Source organism: Notechis scutatus, chromosome 3 (genome assembly GCF_049901735.1).
Source record: "Notechis scutatus isolate UNSWTSFEM ecotype Mainland chromosome 3, rNotScu1.2, whole genome shotgun sequence".
NCBI lineage: Eukaryota > Metazoa > Chordata > Lepidosauria > Squamata > Elapidae > Notechis > Notechis scutatus.
The window spans coordinates 40,466,051-40,491,331 of record NC_142011.1 but is presented as its reverse complement, the minus strand read 5'-3'; the positions used below and the strand labels follow the sequence as shown (position 1 = coordinate 40,491,331).

The window sequence follows — 25,281 nt, the reverse complement described above, 5'->3', positions numbered from 1 at the left end:
GTGAGGATTGATTTGCCAAACTGCAGGCAGCTGGCTGCAGCAGAAATAGTCTGCAGTACAATACTGCATCTATCCACTGCGCCACCACAGTTTCATTAGCCATACCAAGACTAGCCATACCATTTTAGTTTTCTATCTACATCATTTAGCACTTTATAGGTGCTAAAACTTTGAGAAAAAGACTGGACCCCAAAGACCCCTCATAAAGACTGGAGCTAGATGGGATGCAGCCAAAATTATTAATTACTGTTTGTTATATTTATAGAACCTTGAGAGTTTTAATCTTTTTCATTTTCATTCTCCGAAGCCTTACTTGAAATTGTTATTGATATTCCAGCTTTACAGGAACTGGCTAAGGATAGCTAATGTGTACCAACATAAGTGCAGGAAAATGTTCTGCAATATATGAAAAAATACCAAATGATTTCCCCCCCAAAAGTTATGTGTTGATTGCTTTTTTAGTCCTATCTTGCAGCCAGGATTAATTGCATGCAATGTGAATGATTTAATTATACTAATTTATATAGTTAATCCAAATTATATAAATTAAAATAGCAAGGTTACAAGTATAATAATTTCTTTACACTTAGAGAAACCAAACTTTCCCCATATTTGTATTATGGTAATTCTTATATGTAAATCATTGTATGTGCAAATTAATATTAGCTATTGATGAAACTAATATCTGAAGTGGTGGTTTGTCTATTTCTCACATTTTCCTTCTAATGGTATATTCTGGTGATGTGGGTTGGTCTTTATTGAATTTTTAGGTAAGGATGAACAATGTTTGAAGAGGAAACCATTTTTAACTTTTAAATTTTTTATCTCCAATGCCCAGAGACATGGGAGAATGGCAAACATCAGAGAGGGCACAAAGATTCTCTCCCCCCCCCCCCATTTGGGGGAGGTGGTTTAAAGATGGAAAAAGGATAAAATATCTGTGTGTTTTTTCATATTTTGTCATCAAAATTTAGTGACCCAGTTTAGGACATGGTGTAAAAATTGAAATGTCAAGCCTGAATTGTTTTCCTTGTTATGAACATCTCTGATTAACATGTAACTTTGTGCTTATCTTGTGTTTTCAGCAATTTGTTCATAGACTTGGAGCAGAAACCTTTAGATCAGTACAAATACCCAAGCAATCTGAAGGATTTGATTGTATGCTTGAATGAAGGTAATACTCTTAATGATGGCACCAGTGACAAGATTGCCCATCTACAGTAAGTTTCTACTAAGCAAGAAATTGTCATTCTCTTCACTTTCCACTCATTCTTTATCCTAAGAAAGAGAGATATACCCATCATGTTAATACAACACATTGATGCAATGATTAAAGTATGTAATTTCAACTAGCAAATCCTAGACAAAAACCTTGCTTGACCATGAACTCATGGTGAGTTTAGCCCAGTTGCTATTATTCTGACCTTGTTTTTCACAGGATTGTTCATGTTTTGATAATATAAAGGGGAATGTTTATATTTGTTGACTTGAGCTCCCAGATGAAATATGGGGTATATAAACATAAAAAAAAAATATTTGTGTCTTCCTGATTAATGACTCCCAAGATTCATTGTGATATATTATTCTCTCCCCAACCCCTGCCTATTTTAGCTACAGATAATAGGATTTGTAAGTAAAGACTAGTGTCAGAATTAATGTGTAACTTCATAAATATTTGTTCTTAAATATCATTTTTTCTTACATTTCCTGGTTTAGATCAGCCTAGGGATAGCTAACAGGGCATGTGAGTAACAATGTGGCATGATGATGAAATGAAAAAAAAATTAAGAGAAAAATCTCCATAGACATTTAAAAGGAAAAAGTTATAGCTAGGCTTGAATATTGGATGAAACAGATTTACCAGAGAGAAATTTAAATTCCTGTTTCTCGTGATAAAAAGAAGAAGAATGGGAGTAGTCTGGCTTTATAATAGTAAGTGAGAAAAGGAATATGGATACTGTAGTATATCACAAGTTAAATGTAGCCCACCAGTGTGATGTAGCTGATAAAAAGGTAAATGCCGGAGATTCTCAAACAGAGACTGGATAACTACCAAGCTTGAAATGCTTAGCTGAAAGCAGGGGGTTTGGACTATATGACCTCTGAAGTGCTTCCAGCTCTTATGGAAATGAAAAAGTTAGCATGCTGCAAATCAAGATATTTTTAGAAAGTAAAAAGGAGATGGGCTGCAAATGATGCTGTGCTTGGCAACGGGTCCTTCAGTTTTAAAAAAATGAGAGATGAGAGGGGGAAGGTAAAGTGGGGAGGAACAAACAGATCCATTCACCTTTGGGTACATTAAATACAGCAGTTATTTTGTGGATACAGATGCTTTCCTTCTTTTCATGGGACACAATAAAAATACAGCAACGTGTAAAATTTTTGAAACAAATCAAACAACTTCATCACCATTTCTAATTTCATTGGAAGTATTATAAATTCACAATGCTCCTGTTTTAAACTCTGTTTCATATTCAAAGCCCTTCCAGTAAGGTCAGAACAGCGGCTGCTCTGAATTCAGATTGGGTTCACGGTTCAATCTCAGAATGTTTTGCAGAGTTTGAACAGCCATGTGGTGAAGCATCTATAGCTTGCTTTGAAATTCCAAATGTGGGCCAAGAATATTGCTTATCCAAAAACAAACAAACCAAAACCCTATGTATTTGTATCCTGCCTTGTAAAAACAAGTTTTTTTACAAACAAGTTTTTACAATGGATATTCATCACCTCATTTTGATTTTATTGTTGTTAATATTTGTATACTCCTCTGGGTGTTTAGATATTTCAAATGTTGAGATGTTTATCAGGATCAACATTGTTCAACAAGAGACTTTAAAGAACTTAAAAACTAGTAGCTGAGCAGCCTCAGAGGTAGTTGTGTATGTTCAGACTTCTTCCTCTTTGACTGGAAGTCATTTTACTATCTCTTGGAATACCAAGAAGCTGTTGGGTAGCGTAGGTCCACTTTTTGTTACTTCCCAGTTTGTGTCATCTTTTATTCTTTTTCATTTGTACTGTTTTATTGTTTTTTAATGTTTTACTTGCCAACCACCCAGAAACATTGGGAGTCATGTGATGCACAAATTTAATAAATAAATATAAAACAAGATAATATGCTGTACCTCGGCCCATATTAACAATCACATTAAGCTGGGCAAGCTACCAACTCTTTTTAAACAGCAGCATTGGTTTGTCTTGGCCTAGTAGCAGATATTTACCTTTCTTCAAATATTAGGAAGTTCAGATAGCTCTCTGTCTGCGTGGAAAGGAAGAATACATGTGCAGAAAGGAGCAAGCAATGTAACCAGGATCATCTGAATAAAGTAGGGGATATTTTAAAGCAGGAATATGTTGTAGTGTTGTCTCTCCCTCCCTACCAAATATTATAATAAACTCTCCCATCTCTGATGGAAAGAAAGGTGATTTCTGTTTAGGTGGGCAGATTAAATTTGATAGAATACTACCATATACTTCCAAACAGGAGCAGTCTGGAAGCCCCCTTGCAATTTGACAATTATTCTGAGAAATTTTGTCTGCTTCTTCACTTGGAAGAGATCCAAATGGAGGTGGACATCCATCGATATGATATGCAGAATGTTAGTATGTTTACAGAAAAATACAATAAGAAACTCCTTGTTCTGAAGGTGAGTGACTTATAATCTAGAGCCTGAAAGAAATCCTTATTCTGTGAATGTAATAGTTAGAGCATAGATGCTAAATCTCAGCCGTTTTCCTGTCATTCTTACTTGCTCCTGATTTGCAATAAGATACCATATGGTAGGAATGGGAGAATGGCGCAGGGGCAATGGATTATATTTATAAAACCATGGGTGAGTTTAAGAAAGAAGAAGAAGAAAATAGGAACATTAAAAACAATAAAAAATAGGGAAAAATACAGGATCAATCTCCCACAAAATAAAAAATCAAAGTTGCTTGTTTGGAATAGCCTCTCACAATTACTATTCCAGAGGTTAATTTCCATGAAATAGAACTGCATATAAAATATATGAAAGTTTATTTAATTAAACAAAATGGGGGTAATGTCTCCTAAATATGTGCTTATATTCTCATTCTCTCTCCCTCCCACCTCCCTCGCCTGCACAAATACTCGTGCATACATTTCCTACTTATTTGTATGTATACTGAATCTTGGCAGAATAACATGTCCACCATTCACTTTGCCTCCTCCACATGCCACCGCTAGCACTTTTCAAACAATTTAGATTCACCTTTTCATCTCCATAAAGTCCTATACATACAACTTAAAAGCATTTGATATGAATAAAAATATTCTTCAATTGTAACTCAAAAGCAAACTTCTTGGAAATGTTGAGATCTAGAGTGATCAAGGTCAAAAGCAAAGGACCTGAGAGCAAATTGCTCTATTACAATAACAGTGCATCCATTCATCAGTTTCTTACTCTTAAGAAACCAATGAAGCTCCATTACAGCATAAGGGCAAAAGAAATTTAAGCCTAGGGCTTGAGTCTTAGAGTTGTTGTTTTTCATTCAATAGTAGTTTTTCTTCTGTATTTAGGGCTTTTTTTAGTATGTGTGCTTATAGTATCTTACTCAAGCTAGATCTTTTAAATTGGCTGCAAGCATTATGAGTGAATTAGTCTGGATGAAGCATGACCGTTGGATACTAAATTGTACAGATAGATTTAGCTGTACAATTGTACATATAACTAATGCCATTGTAGCAAGTCAGATTGCACATACAGTATAATTTGTACTCACCAGCTGTTGAAAATTAAATTTAGGTCATGTAGATGAGAATAAGGAGAAAGGAAAGGTAAAATAGATGCTGAAAGAGAAAGAGAGGGAAGAGAATGTTGAAACTAGGAGAAAAAAAATGATAGCAAAAAAGTAAAAAAATAGTCAATAAAGAGAAACACTAGCCATATTTAAACTGTCACTCTTAATATGTAATAACTTCCAAATTCAAAATTGCACATGAATTGTAATGAAAGAGGTTAGGAAGATTCCCTGCCCCAGCCCACCCAAATGTCACAATTGCACATCTGCCATGCAAATATCAAATACTATATGATTTAAATTCATTTCCTCCAGCAGAAACAATTGACTGTCTGTAACAAGATATTCAATTCGCTATTCCAGAGGTTTGTTACTCAGGGCATGAGAATTAAAAAGTTTGTGCTTTAGATTGATCTGATTCTTTGTTCCAGGCGCCTGGTGTTGCAGAGAACCGGCCTTCCGTGTTGAAAGGTGACCATCTGTTTGTGATCCCTGCTGAAGGGCAACCAAAATACAATGTTCCCTTCTATAAAGGTTATGTTCATGCTGTGGAGTTGGATCAAGTCAAGCTGGGATTTTCTGAAAAGTGAGTACCACGTCAGCTTCAGCCTACGGTTAGATTTTTTTTTTTTTAAATGAGAACAAGATTGAGATAATTGGCTCCTAATCCAGCATGGATAGTTATGTAAGGCTTTCATTTTAACTGGGAAGGGTAGGAATAGTATTTAATAGTGTTGGGGAAAACCTGATTATGTGCATAGTTGCACTTAATAACAATTGATCAGGCAGCACACCACAAAATGTCTCATTTTAGAATTCAGAGGTTTATTAGAATTTAGAGCATAATAAACATAAAGCACTTACATTAATCACATTGCAATGAGGGTCAATCAGACAAGTAATCAAAAGGGATGGCTTAAGATTGATCGAACACCTCCCATTCTTTACTCTTCTTTTATATACTTTAAGTCCACCAAGACATGACTTTCAGGATTCTGCCACCTTGCCATAGCAACAGGGCAGTTATTCATTATTTCATTCTACATGTCACAATATAACTATATTTATATATGTGACCAATATAACTTCCTTATTTCCCAAGATCTTAGCCTAGCACATCTTGCCAGCTAAGCAGCTATCCTGCTTGCAGAGGACATTTGGAACATAAATAGCACAATTTCCACATACTCAAGGGCACAAGTTCATTACACAGGCACCACTGACTTTTCTAAGTTAATCAGTGTTGTTCTGTGTGCTGGGTTTGCAACTCGCCAATACCTTCACAAATACAGCCATTCCTTGATTCTAATATATAGTGCAATATGTTAAAGCAGGTTTTTATATTCCTTAAGTATTGCAGGTGATTTCATATTAATGCTGGACCTAACCCAGGTTTCCTGGGATACTTTAAGGCTCAGGAAATTGGATCAGGGTATAGCATCACCACATAAAGGTGTGGCCCCATTTTTCAAGCTTCCCACAATATGTATAATTTAATAAGAGTATGATTTTAAATTATGCATATTAAATTAAAAATATTCAGAAATTGACAATGTTAGATTATGGGGATCTTCATTGCTTTAAATTTAATGTCTGCTGTACAATTTAGTTACTCAACAATTTAATATTATTGATAATCAAGCATATGGGAAAGTATTCTCTGTGTTGAAACTCGAATTTCAGAATTCCCACCAGAATTCTTTCTGGTAGCAAACTGGGGAAAGGCTTTCACAAGAGATTACCAAATCTTGTCTACAGAATGTATGTGTGGAATAGAGAGCTCAGCAGTTTGAGAAGTGCAGCTGTGAAGCAAATTACCTTAAGTCAATATTATTTTGAAATATGGGTGAGGTTAAGGAAAAACGAAAAGTGTGGTGATGTGGAAGAAAATCATGAGGCTCCAGATTTGGGAAAGGTAGTCATGAAGTTGAAATAAGCAGACCAGAGGGGGAAAAACCAACAAGTTGGGAGTCGAAGTGATGGTGCAGATTGAGTGTTGCATGTTTAGCCTTAGGCTAGCAATGCCATGTTTTTCAATCATCCATCAGCTCCTTTTCTTTTCCTAGATTGCTAAATAAATTTGTCAATAACATGAAGTTTGATGTGGAATTTACTTTCAATCGCCTGCCCTTACGCTTGCAGCATCGGGCTGTTATTCTTGCCCAGAAGAGTCAACTCTCTCATCTGCTCTTCCCATGCTTCTCTTACAAGAAATCCCTCCTGTCTCCTGATCAGGAACTCTGGTGAGTAGGGACAAGGAAGAAAGGAGCGAATGCCAATAGGCAAAGGGAACATGATAACACTGCTGAATGAACTGGTCAAATAGCCCAGCTTTCTCTTACCACAATGATTTACCAATTTTCTGTGGCAAGCTCAGAAAAAGCTTTCACTTATGTTCTGTAGCAGATGGCTCACCAATTACAAATAGTTGTCACCCCGCTGATCATCTCTTTGATAGCCTTGTGAAATTCCTTTTAGAACTTGTGGTACATCATGAAACTTATAGAATCAATGTTTTTAGCTGAATAATGTAACAAGCAGAAATATTTACTTTTATCCATTCTAAATATCAGCTTCATTGGATAACTCTGGATTCTATTATTTTGAATGAGGAAGAATTTGTTTTTCCTACATTACTCGTAATTTTATGAGCTTATATATTTCTCTTCCCTCCTGGCTCCAGTAACTTCTGTCTTTTTCCAATCACAGCAATTTTAGGGAAATTTATTCACCCTATTAGCAAAGCCAGGCCAAGGGATAGATGTCTTTTTCTGTTCCATAACATTTTTTGAAGTGTGGTTACTGGACTGCTATATTGTACATGGCGTTTCAGTGGAGATTACTTCATAAATTTCTGCAAATGCATTGTGATGTTGGTTGTCCTCTATTTCTTTGTCAATACGGAATCTACCTTTTACAAAGCAGTCATATATTGGTCGGTATTTTCCATGCCTTTACAACTTAAGATGCTCTTAGGTTACTTAAGATACAACCGTAGATACCCTTAGGTCCTAGCTCAGTTTCTATTGGCTTTAATATAAAAGCAGGTTTTTTTGCCCCATTGTGCACCGTTTTTCATGTCATAAGTGAAACTTCATTGGCCCATTGGAAAGATATTTAGGGACCTAAGATACTCTGTCATAATTGTAAAAAATAGATACTGACTTGCAATACAATGCAGGGTGTTATTTACTTAACAGCCTTTTATTCAACAGCTGTTACAACAGCACTGAATGAATGGCACATATGCTTGTTCCTTGAGGCTATGATTGTTGCAGTGTCCCCGTGGCTATGTGATAAAAATTCAGGCGTTTGGCAGCCGGCCTTGCAGGAGACGTTAAATTACTCCGCCCCCTCCCATTTTTGCCATTTTGGCTGTGTTGCACTCCAACACTCCAACACTGTGTTGCACTCCAACACTGCTGCATCCATCTGACCTTCGCCAACTTCCACCATCTGCTGATAAGGCATAGGCAGCCCAGCTTCAGCCCTTCATTTAGTAGCTGCCACATGAGGCCTTCTCCCTAAATTCACACTTAACCTTCTCAAAGGTGTATAAGGGCCTTCTGAAGCTTCACAAAAAGGTTGAGTATGGCCTCACGATGAAAGCCTTGGGTAGCCAACAGCTACTTCCGGAAGGGTCAGACTGGGCAAGACTTGTCAGCAGTGGGAGGAGGAGGATAGCAAGTAAGTGGGGGTGGTAGAGCTCAAGACGGTTTGTTCACACTTCTCCCCTGACAGCAGCCATTTCTGGCTTGGCTGGCTAAGATTGCACAGCAGTAGCCATTTACCTGCTGGCCAACCTGCCTCTTTGCAAGGTGCTGGGCCTGATAACTTGCTGCTGGCTTTCCCAATGATTTTGCTTGTTCGAAGCTGGGAGGAAATTTTGAGGAGGTCCTTGTATAATGACCCTTGATTCTCACTTAACCATAGCTGTGAATCAGCAATGCAAATCACATGACATTGCACTTTGCAATCTCATTGCTTAGTGATGGAAATTGCATCCCAATTACCATAGTTTACCTACCTGTAAATAAGGTTAATCAGGTGTTGTTTGCTCTTCGCCCTGTGCTTTGTTACATTTTCTTTCTTTTCTCTGCCTGTACCCTCCAGCCTATATAATCCTAATCTGAACAACAATGCGGAGCAGAAGGAAGCTGTCCGTCAAGTGGTGGCAGGGACCTCCAGACCAGCCCCATATCTTATATTTGGGCCTCCCGGTACTGGCAAGACGGTCACTATGGTGGAGGCCATTAAGCAGGTGAATACACTTTTGTCATAGATCTAATTATAATGAAAGTGTGAGATGTACTGGGGAGGAGCCAAGAAATCTTGCTTACAACCTTGATGAATATGTTCCTAAACCAAGAATCTTGTGGAGACCCAGTTTTATTTTGCACCATCCTTAAGTAGCTTCCTGCAAGGCTTGAAGTATAAATAAAAAGTATTCTTTTTTTTTTCAATTAAAAACCTCTATTTGTGCTTTCGTTCTTCTCAGGTTCTACGATGCATTGAGGGTGCCCATGTGCTTGCTTGTGCTCCTTCCAACAGTGCTTCAGACCTGCTCTGCCAACACCTCATGAAACATGTAAATCCTAGGAACATCTACAGGATGAATGCTATCAGTAGGGATTACCGTACAATCCCGGAGGATATCAAGGTATATTCTAGTTTTCTATCTCCAAACTACTAGGCATTCTGTTCTGAATAAGATTTTCCATGCTAACAGCTGGTAGCGTTCTCATATGTCTACCATGTAAAATTGCAAAATTTAAAAAGAATAGATTTCCATTCTTTATTTTTTAATTAATTTATTCATTTGTTTATTTATTCATTAAATTATTTAATGCCTGCTTTTGTTTCTAGCCTGTGTGTAACTGGGATGAGGCACAGAGTTGCCATGTATTTCCAAGAAAGGAAAAACTGCAAAGCTACAAGGTTATTATCACTACACTGGTGACAGCAGGAAGGTAGGCCATATGTGGGAAACAGATTATGAAATTTATTATGGAGCGGCATAGTGATCTGGAATAAGTTAGTCATTTATAAAAAATTAAAATTTAAAATTTTACTCTGTATCATTAGAAAATGAAATTTATTTATTTATTTAAAAAAATCATTCATTTTCAGGAGGTGAAAACTATAATTAGCTAAGAAGGGAGAAAATTAACTTTTTGTAGCCATCTGTTCTCAGCCCATAATTTTAAAGAAGTGATCCACTGATCTCTGAAATAAACACAAGAATTAAAGTGATTAGCATGTTGCACAGATCCCATCACCTCCCAACAATATACTAGGAATTTTAATTCATCAACTCTAGAGAAAGACTGTTTTTAAGGCACTATAGTTGAAAATATCTGCTGAAATACCAAACATTTTCTTGGTTGCCATGTGACAGGTAACAGATCCAAAGACAAAACATTCAAGAGTATTTTGTTAGTATTCCCAATTCCAGGAAAGGGCATGAACAGAGGTAATGGATCTATTCTTGGTTTGCTTACTGGAATGTTAGGCAAAAAGTAAAACATTAGCTATTCTAATATCAATAATAAGTTTCAAGGGTATGACAGGCTGAAAATTAAATTTTTTGTTTAACTGTACTACAAGAGGTTAAGATCTTGGGTAGTAATGGTTAAGATGCTAAACTCATCCTAAATAGACACAAGTTCAAATTTATTCACATCAGGAATTTCACTAGAAGTCACTTTGAATCCTATCATGATCTCTTAGCTTAAATAATGTTTCTCAACTTCAACTACTTGAAGTTGTATAGATTTCAATTCCCAGAATTCCCCAGTCAGCATGCTGACCAGGGAGTTTTGGGAGTTGAAGTTCACACATCTTAAAAATTGCTAGGGTTGAGAAACACAGCTCTAAAGCAGTGGTCCCCAACCTTTTTTGTACCAGGGACCAGTTTCACGCAGAAACACTTTTCCAAGGACCGGGGGGGGGGGGGAGGAGTCTGAGTTTGGTGGTTTTGCTTGCAGACGTTTCATTACTTGACTAGTAACATCTGATGTTGTTACCTAGTCGGGTAATAAAACGTCTGCCAGCAAACCACCAAGTTCAGGGAGCGCCAATGCCTCCTCATTGCAACCCTGAGTGACAGATATTCTCTTCTATTGGGACATTTAAAATGGAGGGTTTCAGCTGCAGATTCAGGAACTGCGCCGGGCTGAGGAGCGCCTTCAAAACTGAGCGCTGGGCGGCGGCGGCCCACGGCTGTCTCCGCGGCTCAGGACAAGTCCCTGCAGGGACGGCTGAGAAGCCCGCCTCTCGGCCCTGCCTTCCTCAGCCCCATCCCTCAGGTGTCTCCCTCCCTCCCTCAGCCTCATCCCTCAGGTGTCTGCCTCGTTCCTCTCTCAGTCGCTCTCTCGCTCCACCACCAGCCCAGGAAGAAACTGCTTCAAAGAAGCCGGCAGGGTGGCTTTTCCTGTCCGCAGCTCCTCCGAAGCCCCATTCACCCCCACCCGCCGCCAATCAATCCAGGTTCAGTCCAGTGCTCCGTTCTGCCTGCCTGCCTGCCTGCCTTCGTTTCTGGTTGTTTGGAGCAGCTTCGGCTGAGTAAAAGAGAGCGAATAGTTATTATTCTCAGCCAAAGCTGCTCCGAAACAATCAGAAACAAAGGCAGGCAGGCAGGCAGAATGGAGCACTGGATTGAACCTGGATTGATTGGCGGCGGGGTGGGGGTGAACGGGCGCTTCGAAGGAGCTGCGCCGACAGGAAAAGCCACCCTGCCGGCTTCTTTGAAGCAGTTTCTTCCTGGGCTGGTGGAGGAGCGAGAGAGCGACTGAGAGAGGAACGAGGTGGGAGGAAACCGAAGCCACTGAGCCAGAGAGTAGGACAGGCTTTGGTTGCTTTCTCCCTCCCCTTCTCTCCTTTGTGTCCTTGATCCCTGATCCCAGCAGCATTCACCGAAGGCGAAGAAAGCCACCATTTTTTTTTTCTTTGTGGCCCGGTACAAAGTGATCCACGGACCGGTACCGGTCCGCGGCCCGGTGGTTGGGGACCCTGCTCTAAAGGGTTCTTTTTGTGGAGAAAAATACTTGAGGAGTATTGCATCCAAGAAAATCTCACAAACTCCTGGGAGAGATGCAGTATATAAATTTAATCAGATAAGTAATATTAGACTACCCTTCCTCAGTGTGATTGCTGCAAGAGGAACAGGATCACAGTTCTGTGAATTCTTGCCCACATGGGAGGTGGGAAAGAAATGAATATTTCCTCAAAGTCTCTTGGTAAAGGATGCCAAAATTAGTTTAAAGGATAAATAAGGAGTTTTAAAGGTTTTATTTTCCTGCAGAGAGTTTTCAATTGATTTAGAGGAAAAGGTCATTTTCACACAAGAGAGGACCTAGGGCAGTGTTGGCAAACCTTTTTGGCACTGAGTGCCGAAACAAAAGCATGTACCCGCGCCCACGGAAGTGCCAAAAACCAGAAAAGCAGCTCCCCGGCGTGCATGTGCATGCCAGGAAGCTGAGTTTCTGGTTTCCAGTGCGCACGTGCCACCTGATCTGGTTTCTGGCATACATGCATGCACGAAGACCAGCTGGCCGGAGCACATATGCGTGCTGGAAACCGGAAGTTCAGCTTCTCGGCACGCGCATATGCACCAGCCACCTGGTCTTCCTGTTTCCCCTCCACGCTCAAAGACCAGAGGCACACCAGAACCTGAAGAGCAATGGGTGACGGCTGGTGTTCCCGGAGAGATAGCTCTGCGTGCCACTTTAGATACGCGTGCCATAGGTTCACCACCATGGACCTAAGGTAATAGTGCTTTTCCTGGAAAGCTGAATATTTCTGCATGTGTTCAAAGATTTTTGTATATCTCTTTTAATTAGATTGGCTTCAGCTGATTTCCCTCAGGGACATTTTTCTCATGTCTTTATTGATGAGAGTGGCCATGCTGTGGAACCAGAGAGCCTGATTGCCATTTCAGGTGAGGAATAACTTTTCTATAGCTTTTGATCCCTTTCTCTTCTACACAAGGACTAGCATGTTCATTTTCAGTAGGACCGAATGGAAATGATATATCATCCACCAGGTGATGAGAATATTGTCATATATCTTCGCTCTGGTTCTTGTCAACTAACTTACACTTCCCCAGTCTGGCATTTGCCAGAAGTGTTGGTAGTTGTGGTTCCAGAATTTCCAGTAATCTATGTTTTGGAGAGACGGAGTCCCTGTGGAAGGTTGAGGAAGTCCATTTCTAGATATTTGAATGTTCTGCTGTTGAAGATACAGAATGTTTTGAATGGCAGTTTGCGTTTATAATAAAGCCTTCTAGCAGCATTTAGCACATTGTGTTAGCTTCTTACCAACAACTAACAAACTAGCAGTTGTGGAGCTGATCAGTTCTAGGTTTTAATACTTATTAGCTGTGATGTGGAAATAGGCATAATCTTTGCCTATTGTTAAACAACCCACAAAGGGAAACTTTGTGAAATGGGCCGCTAGGACAGGCCTTTCCCAATTGTGCTGACAGAGGAGGACTGTTACAAATCCCATCGGTCAAAGAACTCCATTGGCGGGATCTAGGAAAAGAACCTTCTCTGCTGTAGTGCCATCCCTTTGGAACATTCTAGCCCTGGAGTAAGGTCTACCCCCACCCCCCTGTCCTTCTGTAAGAGCCTGAAGACCTGGCTCTGTCAATTGGCTTGGAGACCCAATAGGAGAGTATCACAGTGGAGGTAGCTATTAGACTAATAACAGGTCCCACTCTCTCCGTTTATGCATCCTATTCCAGCACAGTCCATTTTTTAAATTCATATTGTTGTATTTTTATAGTTTCTTTGTTTTCCTATTGTTATATTTACATTATAATTTTGCATTCTACCATTGTAAGCTGCCTAGAGTAGCCCCACAACAAGATGGGCAGCAAATTTTTTTTAAAAAAAAACCTAAGAGTTCTTACTGTAGATATTTCTGTTGTATGTTGAAAGGCTATTTGTTTGCTTAGTGTTTTTATTTCCTCTTTTTAGCTTTTTATAAGTGCTAATATTTAGTACTTGTTTTCTCATTTTTAATGTTGCTTTATCTTATTCCATGTGCATGTTTTAATATGAATGGTTTTTATATTTTAAGTAAGCAACCTAGCAAACTTTGGGGGGGAAATGAGAAGAAAATGCTAACAAAGCAAATAGATTTCCACCTCTCTTTCAGGTATTCTTGACATGATGGACCCAAAGACAAATGTCAATGGAGGTCAGCTGGTTTTGGCAGGAGATCCCAAGCAACTAGGACCAATTTTGAGATCTCCTCTGGCAGTTCAACATGGCTTGGGCAAGTCATATTTTAATGTAACAATTTATATGGTGCAAAATAACTATTTAAGGGTAAAGAACAAATGTAAAGAAATGTAAAGCCATTGAACTCTCACATTACCATTGAATAACCATAGTGCTGGTGATGTCTGTTTCAAAAATAGCTCTGAGGGAACTCTACTTCCTCTTCTTGTGCCATATCCATCATCAGACGTTGGCGATCATGTTGGCAATCCTATTTTTATCAACAGCTACATGAAAAAGTGTTGCTGAGTTTAGTTACTTTGGCTGAAATTACAGGAGTATTCTATATTGATTAGAGAGATAGTCATCTTGTTGTTTCTAGAAGTAATTAGCCCATAGGATTTTCCCCTAGACTGGATTGTTTTACTGCTCTAAGAAAGGGAAGTTGTGTAGAGGGACAAACTGTCCTAATTTTTCAATGCTTATGAGGCATTTTTGCTTTTGTAGGACTTTCTTTGCTGGAGCGGCTGATGTGCTTCAACCCATTATACCAAAAGACAAATGACAAATACAACCCACAATTTGTCACTATGCTTCTGCGCAATTACAGGTACATTCCATGCTCTAATTTCCTGTCAAAATCAAAAGTAGGTTTTTGCCATAAATTCCTCCATGACATTGGCTGAATGAGTGGGATTTCTACTTTGGAAATTTCTCCAGTGACAGTTTTCAATAATAATTGCACCCTATGGTCTGAGAGTTGTAATATCAAATGATTGTTAAATAAATGGTTGTAAATCAAGGGCTACCTGTAATAATATAAGTGCCTAGGTGAACAATATCATGTAGCTTTTATAAAATTCTCTGTTCACCCTAAATCACAGAACTTGATTTACCCTGCATGCCTAACTTAGTTACTGAATTACCTGGATTCAGTTCACATACTACTGTGATATCAAATCACAAATTAACTAGACTGAGTTCAGCTATAAAAAGGTAAGTAAGATCAGCATGTTATGAAAATGGAACAGGTACGACTTCAATTGATTTATTTATGTGTGTTGTCTAAAATCTCATCTAGGCGGACGTATAAATGCCTTGGAAAGAGTGCAGCTTTTAAGAACATAATTGCAGAACATTTCTGAGATTATTTCCTGACAGTTAGAACAGTGAACCAGTAGAACAACTTGTCTCCAGAAGTTGTAAATGCTCCAACACTGGAAGTTTTAAAGAAGAGATTGGATAACCATCTGTCTGAAATGGTGTAGGGTTTTCTGCCTAAGCAGGGAGTTGAACTAGAAGACCTCCAAGGTCCCTTCCAATTCTGTTATTCTATTTATAATACATATGGAAAGGCACTGTGCATTCCACCTACAAAGTTCTATCCTGTTCTTTGCTCAATCTTCTCCATAGATATGCTTATGAAGAAAGGGCTGCTTTTCCAGTTTTGTAGATGGGGGTTATCTCTGATAGACTTGATCATGTGGTCTAGAGAGCCTGGAGTAGCACAAAAGCAGGTAACCCAGGCCTTCAGATTCTAATCTCTGGCAGGAGATAAAGAAAACATCATTCTCTCTCTTGTAAGCCTGTTCAAGTTTGCTTAGATGCTAAAACTTCAGCCTTCAATTCCAGGTCTCATGAAGACATCCTCAGATTCTCCAATGAAAAATTTTATGATGAAAAGCTCCTGGAATGTGGTGATCACCTAATTACTCATTCCTACTGCCACTGGAATGAACTGCCCAAGCCGGTGAGGAGCTTTATACATTGAGCAGGATCACATTTGCATAATCACATACATGTATTGTGAAATACTTAAGGTTATTTTTTCCCTTTTCTTGCAGAAATTTCCTATCATCTTCCATGGGGTCTGTGGGGAAGACCAGCAAGAAGGGAGGAGCCCTTCATTTTTTAATACTGCTGAGATTAGTGTGTTGATGGATTATCTCAAGAAACTACTTCTGGAAAATCAGGGCAAAAAAGGAATCAAAACTCTTCCCAAAGAGATTGGGGTCATCTCCCCATACAGAAAGCAGGTGGGACCTTCCTCAGCTGACCAAACTAGACTCTCTTCTTTCAGTAGTGGTAAACCCACGGTTTCTTCACGTGGTCAAAATATCCTTTGTCTGATGTAACCAGAAGTTTCCTCAATGGCTTCCATGCCTGTAATTTTCAGGAGGATGTAATCTGTAACATAGATGAGCCAGAATTTACAGCCATGACATCAAAAATGCATCAGATGTTATTCCAAACATGGGATTTGTTTTGACAATTTGCAACTATCCTACATTATGCCTCATGTTCTCCATATGTGTGCTTTGAATAGCATTATAGTGCCATATGCATTCAATATTTTTATACTTTTGATATTAAAACGCACTATAGTTTTAAATATTGCAGCATTGCAGGAAAAATGCTTAGATGTTTATGGACTTGGAAGTAGGATAATTGTTTTATACTTCCTTTGTTCCCAGCATATACTGTAACACTGAAAAAGAAAGCACAGACATGTATGTACTTAAGATAAAGGAAAAAAAGGCAAGTGTTTCACATCTGCAATTGGCATTAAATAAATAAAGAATCAGCATTGCAAAGATTTTATCTCCGCCGAGGACCAATAATTGAACTAAGGACTAATGATACACTAATTTCTCTTTCTGCTTAGGTAGAGAAGATAAGACAGGCCATAAATATGAAATTAAAGGACCTGATGAATATCAAGGATCTAAAGGTAAGATCTGGACCAAGGGAGCCTTGATTATGTACTGTTATGTCCTACATTGGTATGACCAGGTAGGACCTAATATACTGCAATAACCATGCATGCATAGCATCAGTTGGATTTTTCTATTTCAAAAAAATAATATCCTTCAGTTATTAAGATCCAACAATCATATCAGCCTTTACTGTAAATTTAAGATACATACTCATGCTAAACATTCAGAAACCAGGATGAACACACATGAACAACGAAAATACAGTGGAACTTTGGGAAAGGTGGATTTATTGTAACAATGTACTATAAAAGGTTCTTCACATCTTCCCTGTCTGCACCTCCTCGAGGGTAGTCCTCACTTAACTGTGGTAATTGGGTCTGGGAATTCAGTCATTAAGTGACACTGTTCTTTACCCTGAAGCTATGTGACTGTGCTAACTTAACAATGGCAGTTGCGGCAATCCCAGTTGCTGCCATTAAGCAAATCCCACATGGTTACAGCATCCCATTGTCCGGTGATTGCTATTTGCAATCTCTTGCCAGTTTCTAGATGACCTTGCTTGTTGGAAGCTGGCAGTGAAGATCCCAAATAGTGATCATCTAATTGCAGGATGCTGTAACATCCTAATTGCAAGCTAGCTGCCACGTGCCCCAATCGTGATCATGTGACTGCAAGTTGGGATGCCATGATGGCTAGAACGTCTAGAACCCATTGTAAGTCCCGCTCATTCAGTGCCATTGAGTGAGATGTCATTTAACAAAGGCTACTTATATGCTTCACAGTTTGGGAAACCCAGTTGTAATGAAAGGAAAAAGCGCCATCTATCACTCTGGAGTTCCATAACTCCTGCATCCTAGCTAGAATTCTTTTTATGTTTCCACCTCAGGTGGGCTCTGTGGAAGAATTCCAGGGTCAGGAGCGTCGCGTGGTGCTCATTTCAACAGTACGCAGCAGCAGCAATTACTTCGGAATGGATGAAGAGTTCAACCTTGGTTTCCTCAATAATCCCAAGGTATCACATCGATCTCTCACATGCTATATAATCTTTAGCACATCCGGGACTGATTGGCTTTTTTAATGGGACCAGAACAGTCCAGAAATATATCCTCCCAAGTGGCTTTTCCTTTTGAGGGGCCATTAGAGAAGTTATAACAAAATGTAATTTATTTTGTGTTTTTGTACATGCCCAGATTTGTCTAGTAAATTTATTGTTTATAACTTAATGTGTGAATCAAGCCATTTCTGATTATTTAAGAAACCTTGGATAAATAAACCATGGGTTAGTATATACTTTCACATATCTCCATATCATATTTCTGTAGCTCCGGTTTGTCCTAGAAATATAGGAAGAATTTCAGGAAAGGATTATTAATATCATCTACTCTCTTCTGATGCCTCAAAACCAGTGATATAAGACTGCTAAGACTACTATAAATCTAATAGCTCTTTTAGAGCAGGACTGTGCGTGCTTTACACAGGAATTTCATCAGTTGACATTTTTACAACTTTCTTTAAACCTTTATGGCATGAGCAAAGTATGATTTATCAAAGCATTTTAGAACAAAAGCTAATATAACCTGAAGCTCTGCAAAGTAGGAGTTTCTTAGCTCTTCTGTTACCACCAGGTGGTGATCCTTAGTTAAGTTCTAGACTGTTTTTTATTCTCTGTCTTGATCCACAGCAACTATATGGGTAAGTTCCTGCCATTTTCTTAGCAACTGTTTTAGAAGTGCAGATAGACCTCAAATTATAAACTGGGACCAGAATCATAACTGGGACCAGAATCATTGTTAATTGAGCGAAGGAGTCATTAAGTGAGATATCACTTGACTGCTTCACTCAACCATAATTTTGACTCTCCCAGTTATCATTAAGGGGCAAGGGTGGCCTTGGGTGGCCCAGCACAAGCTGTAGGGCCCACTTGTGCATAGAAACCTGCCATGGTCTGGAAGGCCTTGGCTGGCTACAGGGCCTACTGACATGTAGGTTCCTGCTGTAACTCTGGATGCTATGGCCTGCTCCCTATCACAACAAGCTTGGGAGAACGTGGTTGATTACAGAGTTCACCAGTGTGTGGAAACCTGCTGCAGACAGAGAGACCCAGGCCTTCCCCACACCTCACCACACCTGGGATGCCTTGACTGGTCACCAGACCCAGCAGTGCATGTAAATTGTTTCACTTGCACCTTTGTGTTTTTCTGCAGCTACTAACAGGCACCCTTCCTACAGAGGATGCCTTGCACCACTCTACAAGTGGGCACCATTGTCATGATCGTTAAGAAGGCTTTCCTCCCCCAAATTATGCATGCTGAATGCCATAAATGGCCCTTGCTTGCAGAATGGCATGAGATGGCCTCTGTAGGAAAAACATATCTCACATTGGCTAGGTGTGCTGGTCAGCAGCTGCAGGAAAACACAAAATGCAGCAATTTATGCTCAGCTCTGTAACAGGCCAAGACATTCCAGGCATGGTGACTAGGTCATAAGTCCCTTTGTTCAACACTACTGTAACTTCACTATTTGGTCGCTGAACAGTTGTTAAACTGGCGTAAAGTCACCCTGTTTGTGCCAAAAGTGGGACTAAAACCCTGTTTCCTCCATTCTTAGTTCAGCTTCTTAACTAAGGAAAAGCAAACATCACCAATTTGGGAATGAAACCCCTGTTGTAGTAGTTTTGTGTTAGATAAAGGCTATTTCTTAGAATATCCAGAAGATTCAGTTAGGAGATGGAAGTTAAGGAAACTTTTTATCATCTTTAAGTGACAATTATGAAATCTGTATCTCATACTTGAACGTTTTATGGTATGTGGAATTCTTTACCAGTGATCTAAGATGTTAACTTTTTCTCTTTTTGTATCACCACTCCATTTTCAGCGCCTGAATGTGTCCCTTACAAGAGCTAAGGCACTCTTGATCATTATAGGCAACCCAACTACACTAAGCAAGGATCCATACTGGAATGAGTAAGTGTTGACCTCCTTATTCCTCATGTCTTTGCCCAGCTAGTAAATTTGTTTTTCCTCCTGCAGTGAATCAGAGGCGCAACTGAATAAGCAGTGCTAGAGATTCTTTTGAGATTTTCAGGTAAAGAATTGCTAAGTTACAGTGCCTGGTGCTACATGAAAAGAAGGAATCAATCTTTCATCTAGATTCTATACTTCTATGACATGGAAGTGCTACATAACCCAGTATTATCTATTCCTACAGTCTTCAGCTTGAGAAGTCTCATAAAACCTGTATTGAAAGGCTTATTTGCCATCTGGAATCTCATATAGTTGATCCATGACTGCCTCAGTGACCCTGCCACTTCTGTAAGTCTGTAGAGATTCTCAGTCATCCAGGTCATGATTGTCCCAAAGGTGTTTTTTTCAGGAGGCAACTGGACTTTGTTTTTTCTTTTCGCTTCTCATCCAAGAAGCTTCTTCAGCTCTGACAGGATAGTGGAGAATGGAAGGATTTATATGCCTTGGAGACAGCTGGTCATTCTTTTAGAGGGTTGTTGAAGCACTTGGAGGTTTACCTGTGTCCTCAGAGTCACCTGAGTAGTGCTCCTGGTTCCTGTAGTCTGCATTTTTGTCTCCCTCTGGAAATTCATTCCTACTCCCACATTGTTGAAAGGGTGTTCATCACAAACTGTGTAGCTAAAAGTCTGTAGAGATTCTCAGTCATCCAAATCATGGTTGTCCCAAGGGTGCCCCTTTAAGAGGTAACTGAACTTTCCTGTTTTTAGAGATTCTTCAAAGAAAAAATAGGAAAGTCCAGTTGCCTCCTGAGGGGGCACTTTTGGGACTGTCACTTCTGTAAGTAGTTCTCAAAAGTGTGAGTTGTTTAAGTCCAAATGTATCCTATTTTCCCATTCCAAATTCTGATCTGCCTTAATTGGATTAATACTTCAACTATGTCCACAGGTTTCTTAAATACTGCAAACGCAACCAAGCTTGGAAGGGATATAAACACAGTGGAGTAGAGGATGAGTTGCCAATAGCAGCGCTGTCTGCTCTCAACATAAATGATCAGCCAGCAGGTAAGGAAAGGACTGCAGTGTTGAAAGCAACCTTTAATTGTTAGTCATCCTTTGGATGTTTGGAAGAGAGCCAATTTAAACAAATGGCAACTTCAAATTTAAACAATTTAAACAATTTAAACAAATTACAACAAATTTAAACAAAATTTAAAAAAGTTTAAAATTTAAAAAATTTAAAAAAATTTAAAATTTAAAAAAGAGAGCCAATTTAAACAAATGGCAACTTCAAATCTCAACAAATAAATGCTCTGTCTTACATATTGGCAAAAAAATCAGAAAATAAAATACAAGCTGAATAGTCAAGATCTTGTTGATGACCCAAGCTCTGTAAAGGACCTTGGAATACTCACCTCTAATGATCTAAGTGCTAGAGCCCACTGCAACTACATAGCCAAAAGGCATTAAGAGTTGTTAACCTAATCCTACATAGTTTTTTCTCTGGTAATATCACACTACTAACCAGAGCATACAAAACATTTGCTAGACCAATACTCGAATACAGTTCATCAGTCTGGAACCCTCATTACGTATCTGATATTAGCACAATTGAGAAAGTCCAGAAATATTTCACAAGAAGAGTTCTCCACTCTTCTACTCGTTGTAGAATACCTTATGCCACCAGACTTGAAATTCTAAAACTAGAAAACCTTGAATTACACCGTCTTCGGTCTGACCTAAGCATGGTATATAAAATCATAGATTGCAATGTCCTACCTGTCAATGAATACTTCAGCTTCAACCATAACAACACAAGAGCACACAATAGATACAAACTCAAAGTAAACCGCACCAAACTTGATTGCAGGAAATACGACTTCAGCAATAGAGTGGTCAATGTCTGGAATACTCTACCCGACTCTATAGTCTCTTCCCCAAACCCCAAAAACTTTAACCTTAGACTGTCTACTATTGACCTCACCCTTTCCTAAGAGGTCTGTAGGGCGTGCATAAAGCGCACCATCGTGCCTACCGTCCCTGTCCTATTGTTTCTCTTATTCTTTTATTTTTCTTATATGTATCCATTTCATGTATTCACAACTATGTATACACTTATACTTATTATCTTGTAAACAATTGGCAAATCAAATAAATAAATAAAATAAATAAAAAAATTTGTTCATTTTCAGAGTAGTGGACTTGAGGGATGAGAAGGGAGAGTCAGCCCTCAAATTAAGGAAAAATGGGGCTAAGTTGAACAACCTTAAGTTGAAGGAAGCCAAAAGCAAGAAGTAGGAAATATTCTGCCCATGAAATAAGCATTTAACAGTACTCTTAAATGCAAGTCAAATTGCAATAATATTAGGTCACGAGTCAATGTTGTAATTTTTACTCAGTTGCTACTCAGTTGTACAATAATTATAACCAACTCCCTTTGTCCTGTATGCATGAAGCATGAATTTTTGCAGTATTAATCTCAGGAAGAATGAACTCTGGAGACATCATATCAACTTTTTGGCTTGCAAAATGGGAGGGTGGGGACCAATTAGAGATTAGAGTTGGCAATTGTGCCCATACTGTGTGGTGTAGAGCAGAGGTCTCCAACCTTGGCAACTTTAAGACTTGTGGACTTCAACTCCCAGAATTCTCCAGCCAGCAGAGCTGGCTGGAGAATCTGGGAGTTAAGTCCACATCTTAAAGTTGCCAGGTTGGAGACCTCTGGTGTAGAGGAGGGACTATTTTTGTTAGCCCTCTGCTTGGAAGCCACAGCATTGGCCAAATGATGATTTTTCAACTTCCCTATTGGCTGGTGATAGTATTGATGGCTCATAGGCTGGCGTGATTTGATTAGATTTTACTGGTTCTCAGAATTCCATGATCAGCAGCTAGGAAGAGGAGGCTCTTGTGAGTTGCCTCAAGTGTTTAAAGGGGATGGGAAATTGGAATGTCATTGTTTAAGGCAGGGGTGTCCAACCTTGGCAACTTTAAGACCTGTGGACTTCAACTCCCAGAATTCCTCAGCCAGCTTTGCTGACTGAGGAATTCTGGGAGTTGAAGTCCACAAGTCTTAAAGTTGCCAAGGTTGGACACCCCTGGTTTAAGGGATGGTGATGTTCTTTTATAAGCATTACATAGACTGACAACTGATATCCAGCCAAAATCCAACTCGCTTGCAGTCTTTAACCTTTCTACACTGAAGCTTTATGCATCTTGGAGAACAAGAGTTAAGTGTACCCCTTTAAATGTTCAGAAAGGCTGCTTGGTCAGTGCAAGGATAGCAAATAAATTTCCTTCTCCTTTCTATCCGCCTACCTGCTTCACCTAATTATCTTATCTACAGATGACAGCTTACGAGATAGTTATATCCAGCAGCAAGTGGAGCCACAGTGGAGATATGAACATTGAAACTAGTGCTGTGTCTTAAGCACAATCCTGGTGAATGCTGCCTTCTTGACCCTTTCTGCAAGATTGACAGAGAAGACAAGTAGCCAAATTTTATTTGATCTTCATACCTTCTATTTCTCAGGAGTAAATATCAGGGTTCTCAAAATTCTCTGCTTAAAAAAAATGGATAATGGATACAAGTTCATGTGTGGTTACCAATAGTGACTGAATTAATTATGTATTCTTTCATGAGTGGCTACACATTTGTTATGCTGAGAACAAGTGCATATGAGCACATGTTGGGTAGGTCTGAGGAATTAAATTACAGGAATGGTAATTGAAATATTTTTGATATTTGAAAGAGATTATGAGTAGAGATTATGAAGAATTTTGGGGAGAGGGAAACTTATCAAAACTTGTTAGTCTCAAGACTTAGATTTTATCTAACCAGTTTTTGTACTAAATTTATTAAAATATATAAGATTTAATTATATGCACCATGATTCTGTATTTGTTATAAAATTCTCTTGTTTCATCCTTTCCCTTTTCGGGGTGGGGGGTTATCAAGGACCAGGGTTTTTAAAAAATCATTTTCTACCTATATCCTGTTGCGATATTGTACTGAAGGCAAAACACAAGCCAGTGTCCCTCAGACAGAAATGCAATAGAGAACACTAATCAGAATAGAGGCTAATTCCTCCCAGGCATGCATATGAATATTTTGGCAGCTCCTTGCCTTTCAGGTTATGGAGGGAGACTGACAAATACATTGGCTTCTAGTCCAGCTTCATACGTTGCAGAATTCCAAAAATCTTCCTTGTGTTATTTGTGAAAACATAAAGCTGTGAAAATCCATACAAGCACCAAATTACAGAATTAGTATAAAAAGCAACATAGAATTAAGTCGTATAAACTGTTGGCCCTATACCTAAATGAACACAAAAAAGAAGAATTTGGGAAGTTTTTAAGACCTTATCTTAAAGCAGGGGTTTTTCAAACTTGGCATCTTGAAGACTTGTGGACTTTAACTCCCAGAATTCCCCAGCCAGCATCATACATAGCATGACAGATGCTCAGCTTTTCTGAGGACTCGGCCTGAATCAGTTAGAACCACAGTATGGAGGAAGGACTTATTTTTCTCCCTTATTATCAAAGTGCTGAAATTGAGTTTTTATCTACTTCTGGTTAGCCAAGTTGAATATAAAAGATTCAAAAAACTATAACAGATTAAATGACAGGGGAGGCAAAGTTGCCCATTTTCTGTTTCCTCCCCCTGCCTGGCATTACACAGATGTGTTGAATTTAGATTAACCTCCCCTGCCCCCATGTGGTTTTGGATGGGATAATCTTTCTGACCTCTTAGATATTGATGGAATTTAGTTTTCATTTGAAATATGCCTTGACTTCTGACTCAATTTCTTTCATTCTTGTGTTATTCAGTGCTGGGACCTTTTTAGCCTTGGGAATAGCACTAGGTAGAGAATTATTTAAGCAGAAGATTTGCTTTAATTCAGAAGCACATAATTTTTACCCCTAGATTAGCCAATAGAAAAGGGCTAATCGTCTGCAGTTATATTGTCTCAAAGGAACAAGAATATCCTTTATCACATTAAGTCACTTGTTATTCCTGTATGTTTAAAAGGTGGTCCTGTGCATTATATTGCTGGTGATGGTTATTCAGTAGGTCCTCCGAGATCTGCATGATTAGGGAGCAGCTGGCACCATGCACCAACCATAGCAATAGTGTTTGGCTCTTTGCCATCCTATGACGTAAACAGAAGATGAAGAATGCTGGTGTTTTACGCTGTTCCTGGTGCAGCTGTGCTTACAGAGATATCATAATATATCCACTACTTAGACAGATGCTGTGGTGCTTAAGATACACCAGTTCCTTAAAAAAAATGTTATCTTTTTGACCCACCAATCTGTTGCTATAGCCATTGGCTGGTCAGATGCATTTCATTCTCATGGAATTTCTGAGGTTTTGGAGTTATTATTAAAATTGACATTACATTTACTCAATGAAATATGAACACTCCAACTTCATTTTCTTCATTTCACTTTGGAAAAAAAATCTACACTCATATGCCCCAAAAGCTCCAGATGGAATGTGTCTTCCATCCTTAAATTTTATACTTAATATTTCATTCCATTCAGGCTTACTTTCAATTACATCTTTCTTTTGTTTCGTGATATTAAAAAATCCCCCCTCCCCCAAGCCATTAAAAAATGT

The 25,281-nt window shown here is 39.0% G+C and overlaps 1 protein-coding gene across 1 annotated transcript in view; it reads left to right on the top strand.

Moving 5' to 3' along the window:
• Window positions 1-23,541, top strand: part of MOV10 (Mov10 RNA helicase) — a 40,687-nt gene extending 17,146 nt beyond the window's left edge. Inside the window, exons 6-22 of the mRNA XM_087959578.1 lie at window positions 1,086-1,220; window positions 3,482-3,644; window positions 5,190-5,344; window positions 6,825-7,001; window positions 8,872-9,019; window positions 9,257-9,418; window positions 9,625-9,728; window positions 12,600-12,697; window positions 13,921-14,040; window positions 14,493-14,595; window positions 15,618-15,735; window positions 15,830-16,021; window positions 16,651-16,716; window positions 17,589-17,714; window positions 19,577-19,665; window positions 20,611-20,726; window positions 23,005-23,541. Coding sequence (XP_087815704.1) covers window positions 1,086-1,220; window positions 3,482-3,644; window positions 5,190-5,344; window positions 6,825-7,001; window positions 8,872-9,019; window positions 9,257-9,418; window positions 9,625-9,728; window positions 12,600-12,697; window positions 13,921-14,040; window positions 14,493-14,595; window positions 15,618-15,735; window positions 15,830-16,021; window positions 16,651-16,716; window positions 17,589-17,714; window positions 19,577-19,665; window positions 20,611-20,726; window positions 23,005-23,069 — 2,137 coding nt within the window. The 3' untranslated portion in view covers window positions 23,070-23,541. The remainder of the gene's footprint in view (window positions 1-1,085; window positions 1,221-3,481; window positions 3,645-5,189; window positions 5,345-6,824; window positions 7,002-8,871; window positions 9,020-9,256; window positions 9,419-9,624; window positions 9,729-12,599; window positions 12,698-13,920; window positions 14,041-14,492; window positions 14,596-15,617; window positions 15,736-15,829; window positions 16,022-16,650; window positions 16,717-17,588; window positions 17,715-19,576; window positions 19,666-20,610; window positions 20,727-23,004) is intronic.
• Window positions 23,542-25,281: the final 1,740 nt, after the last annotated feature.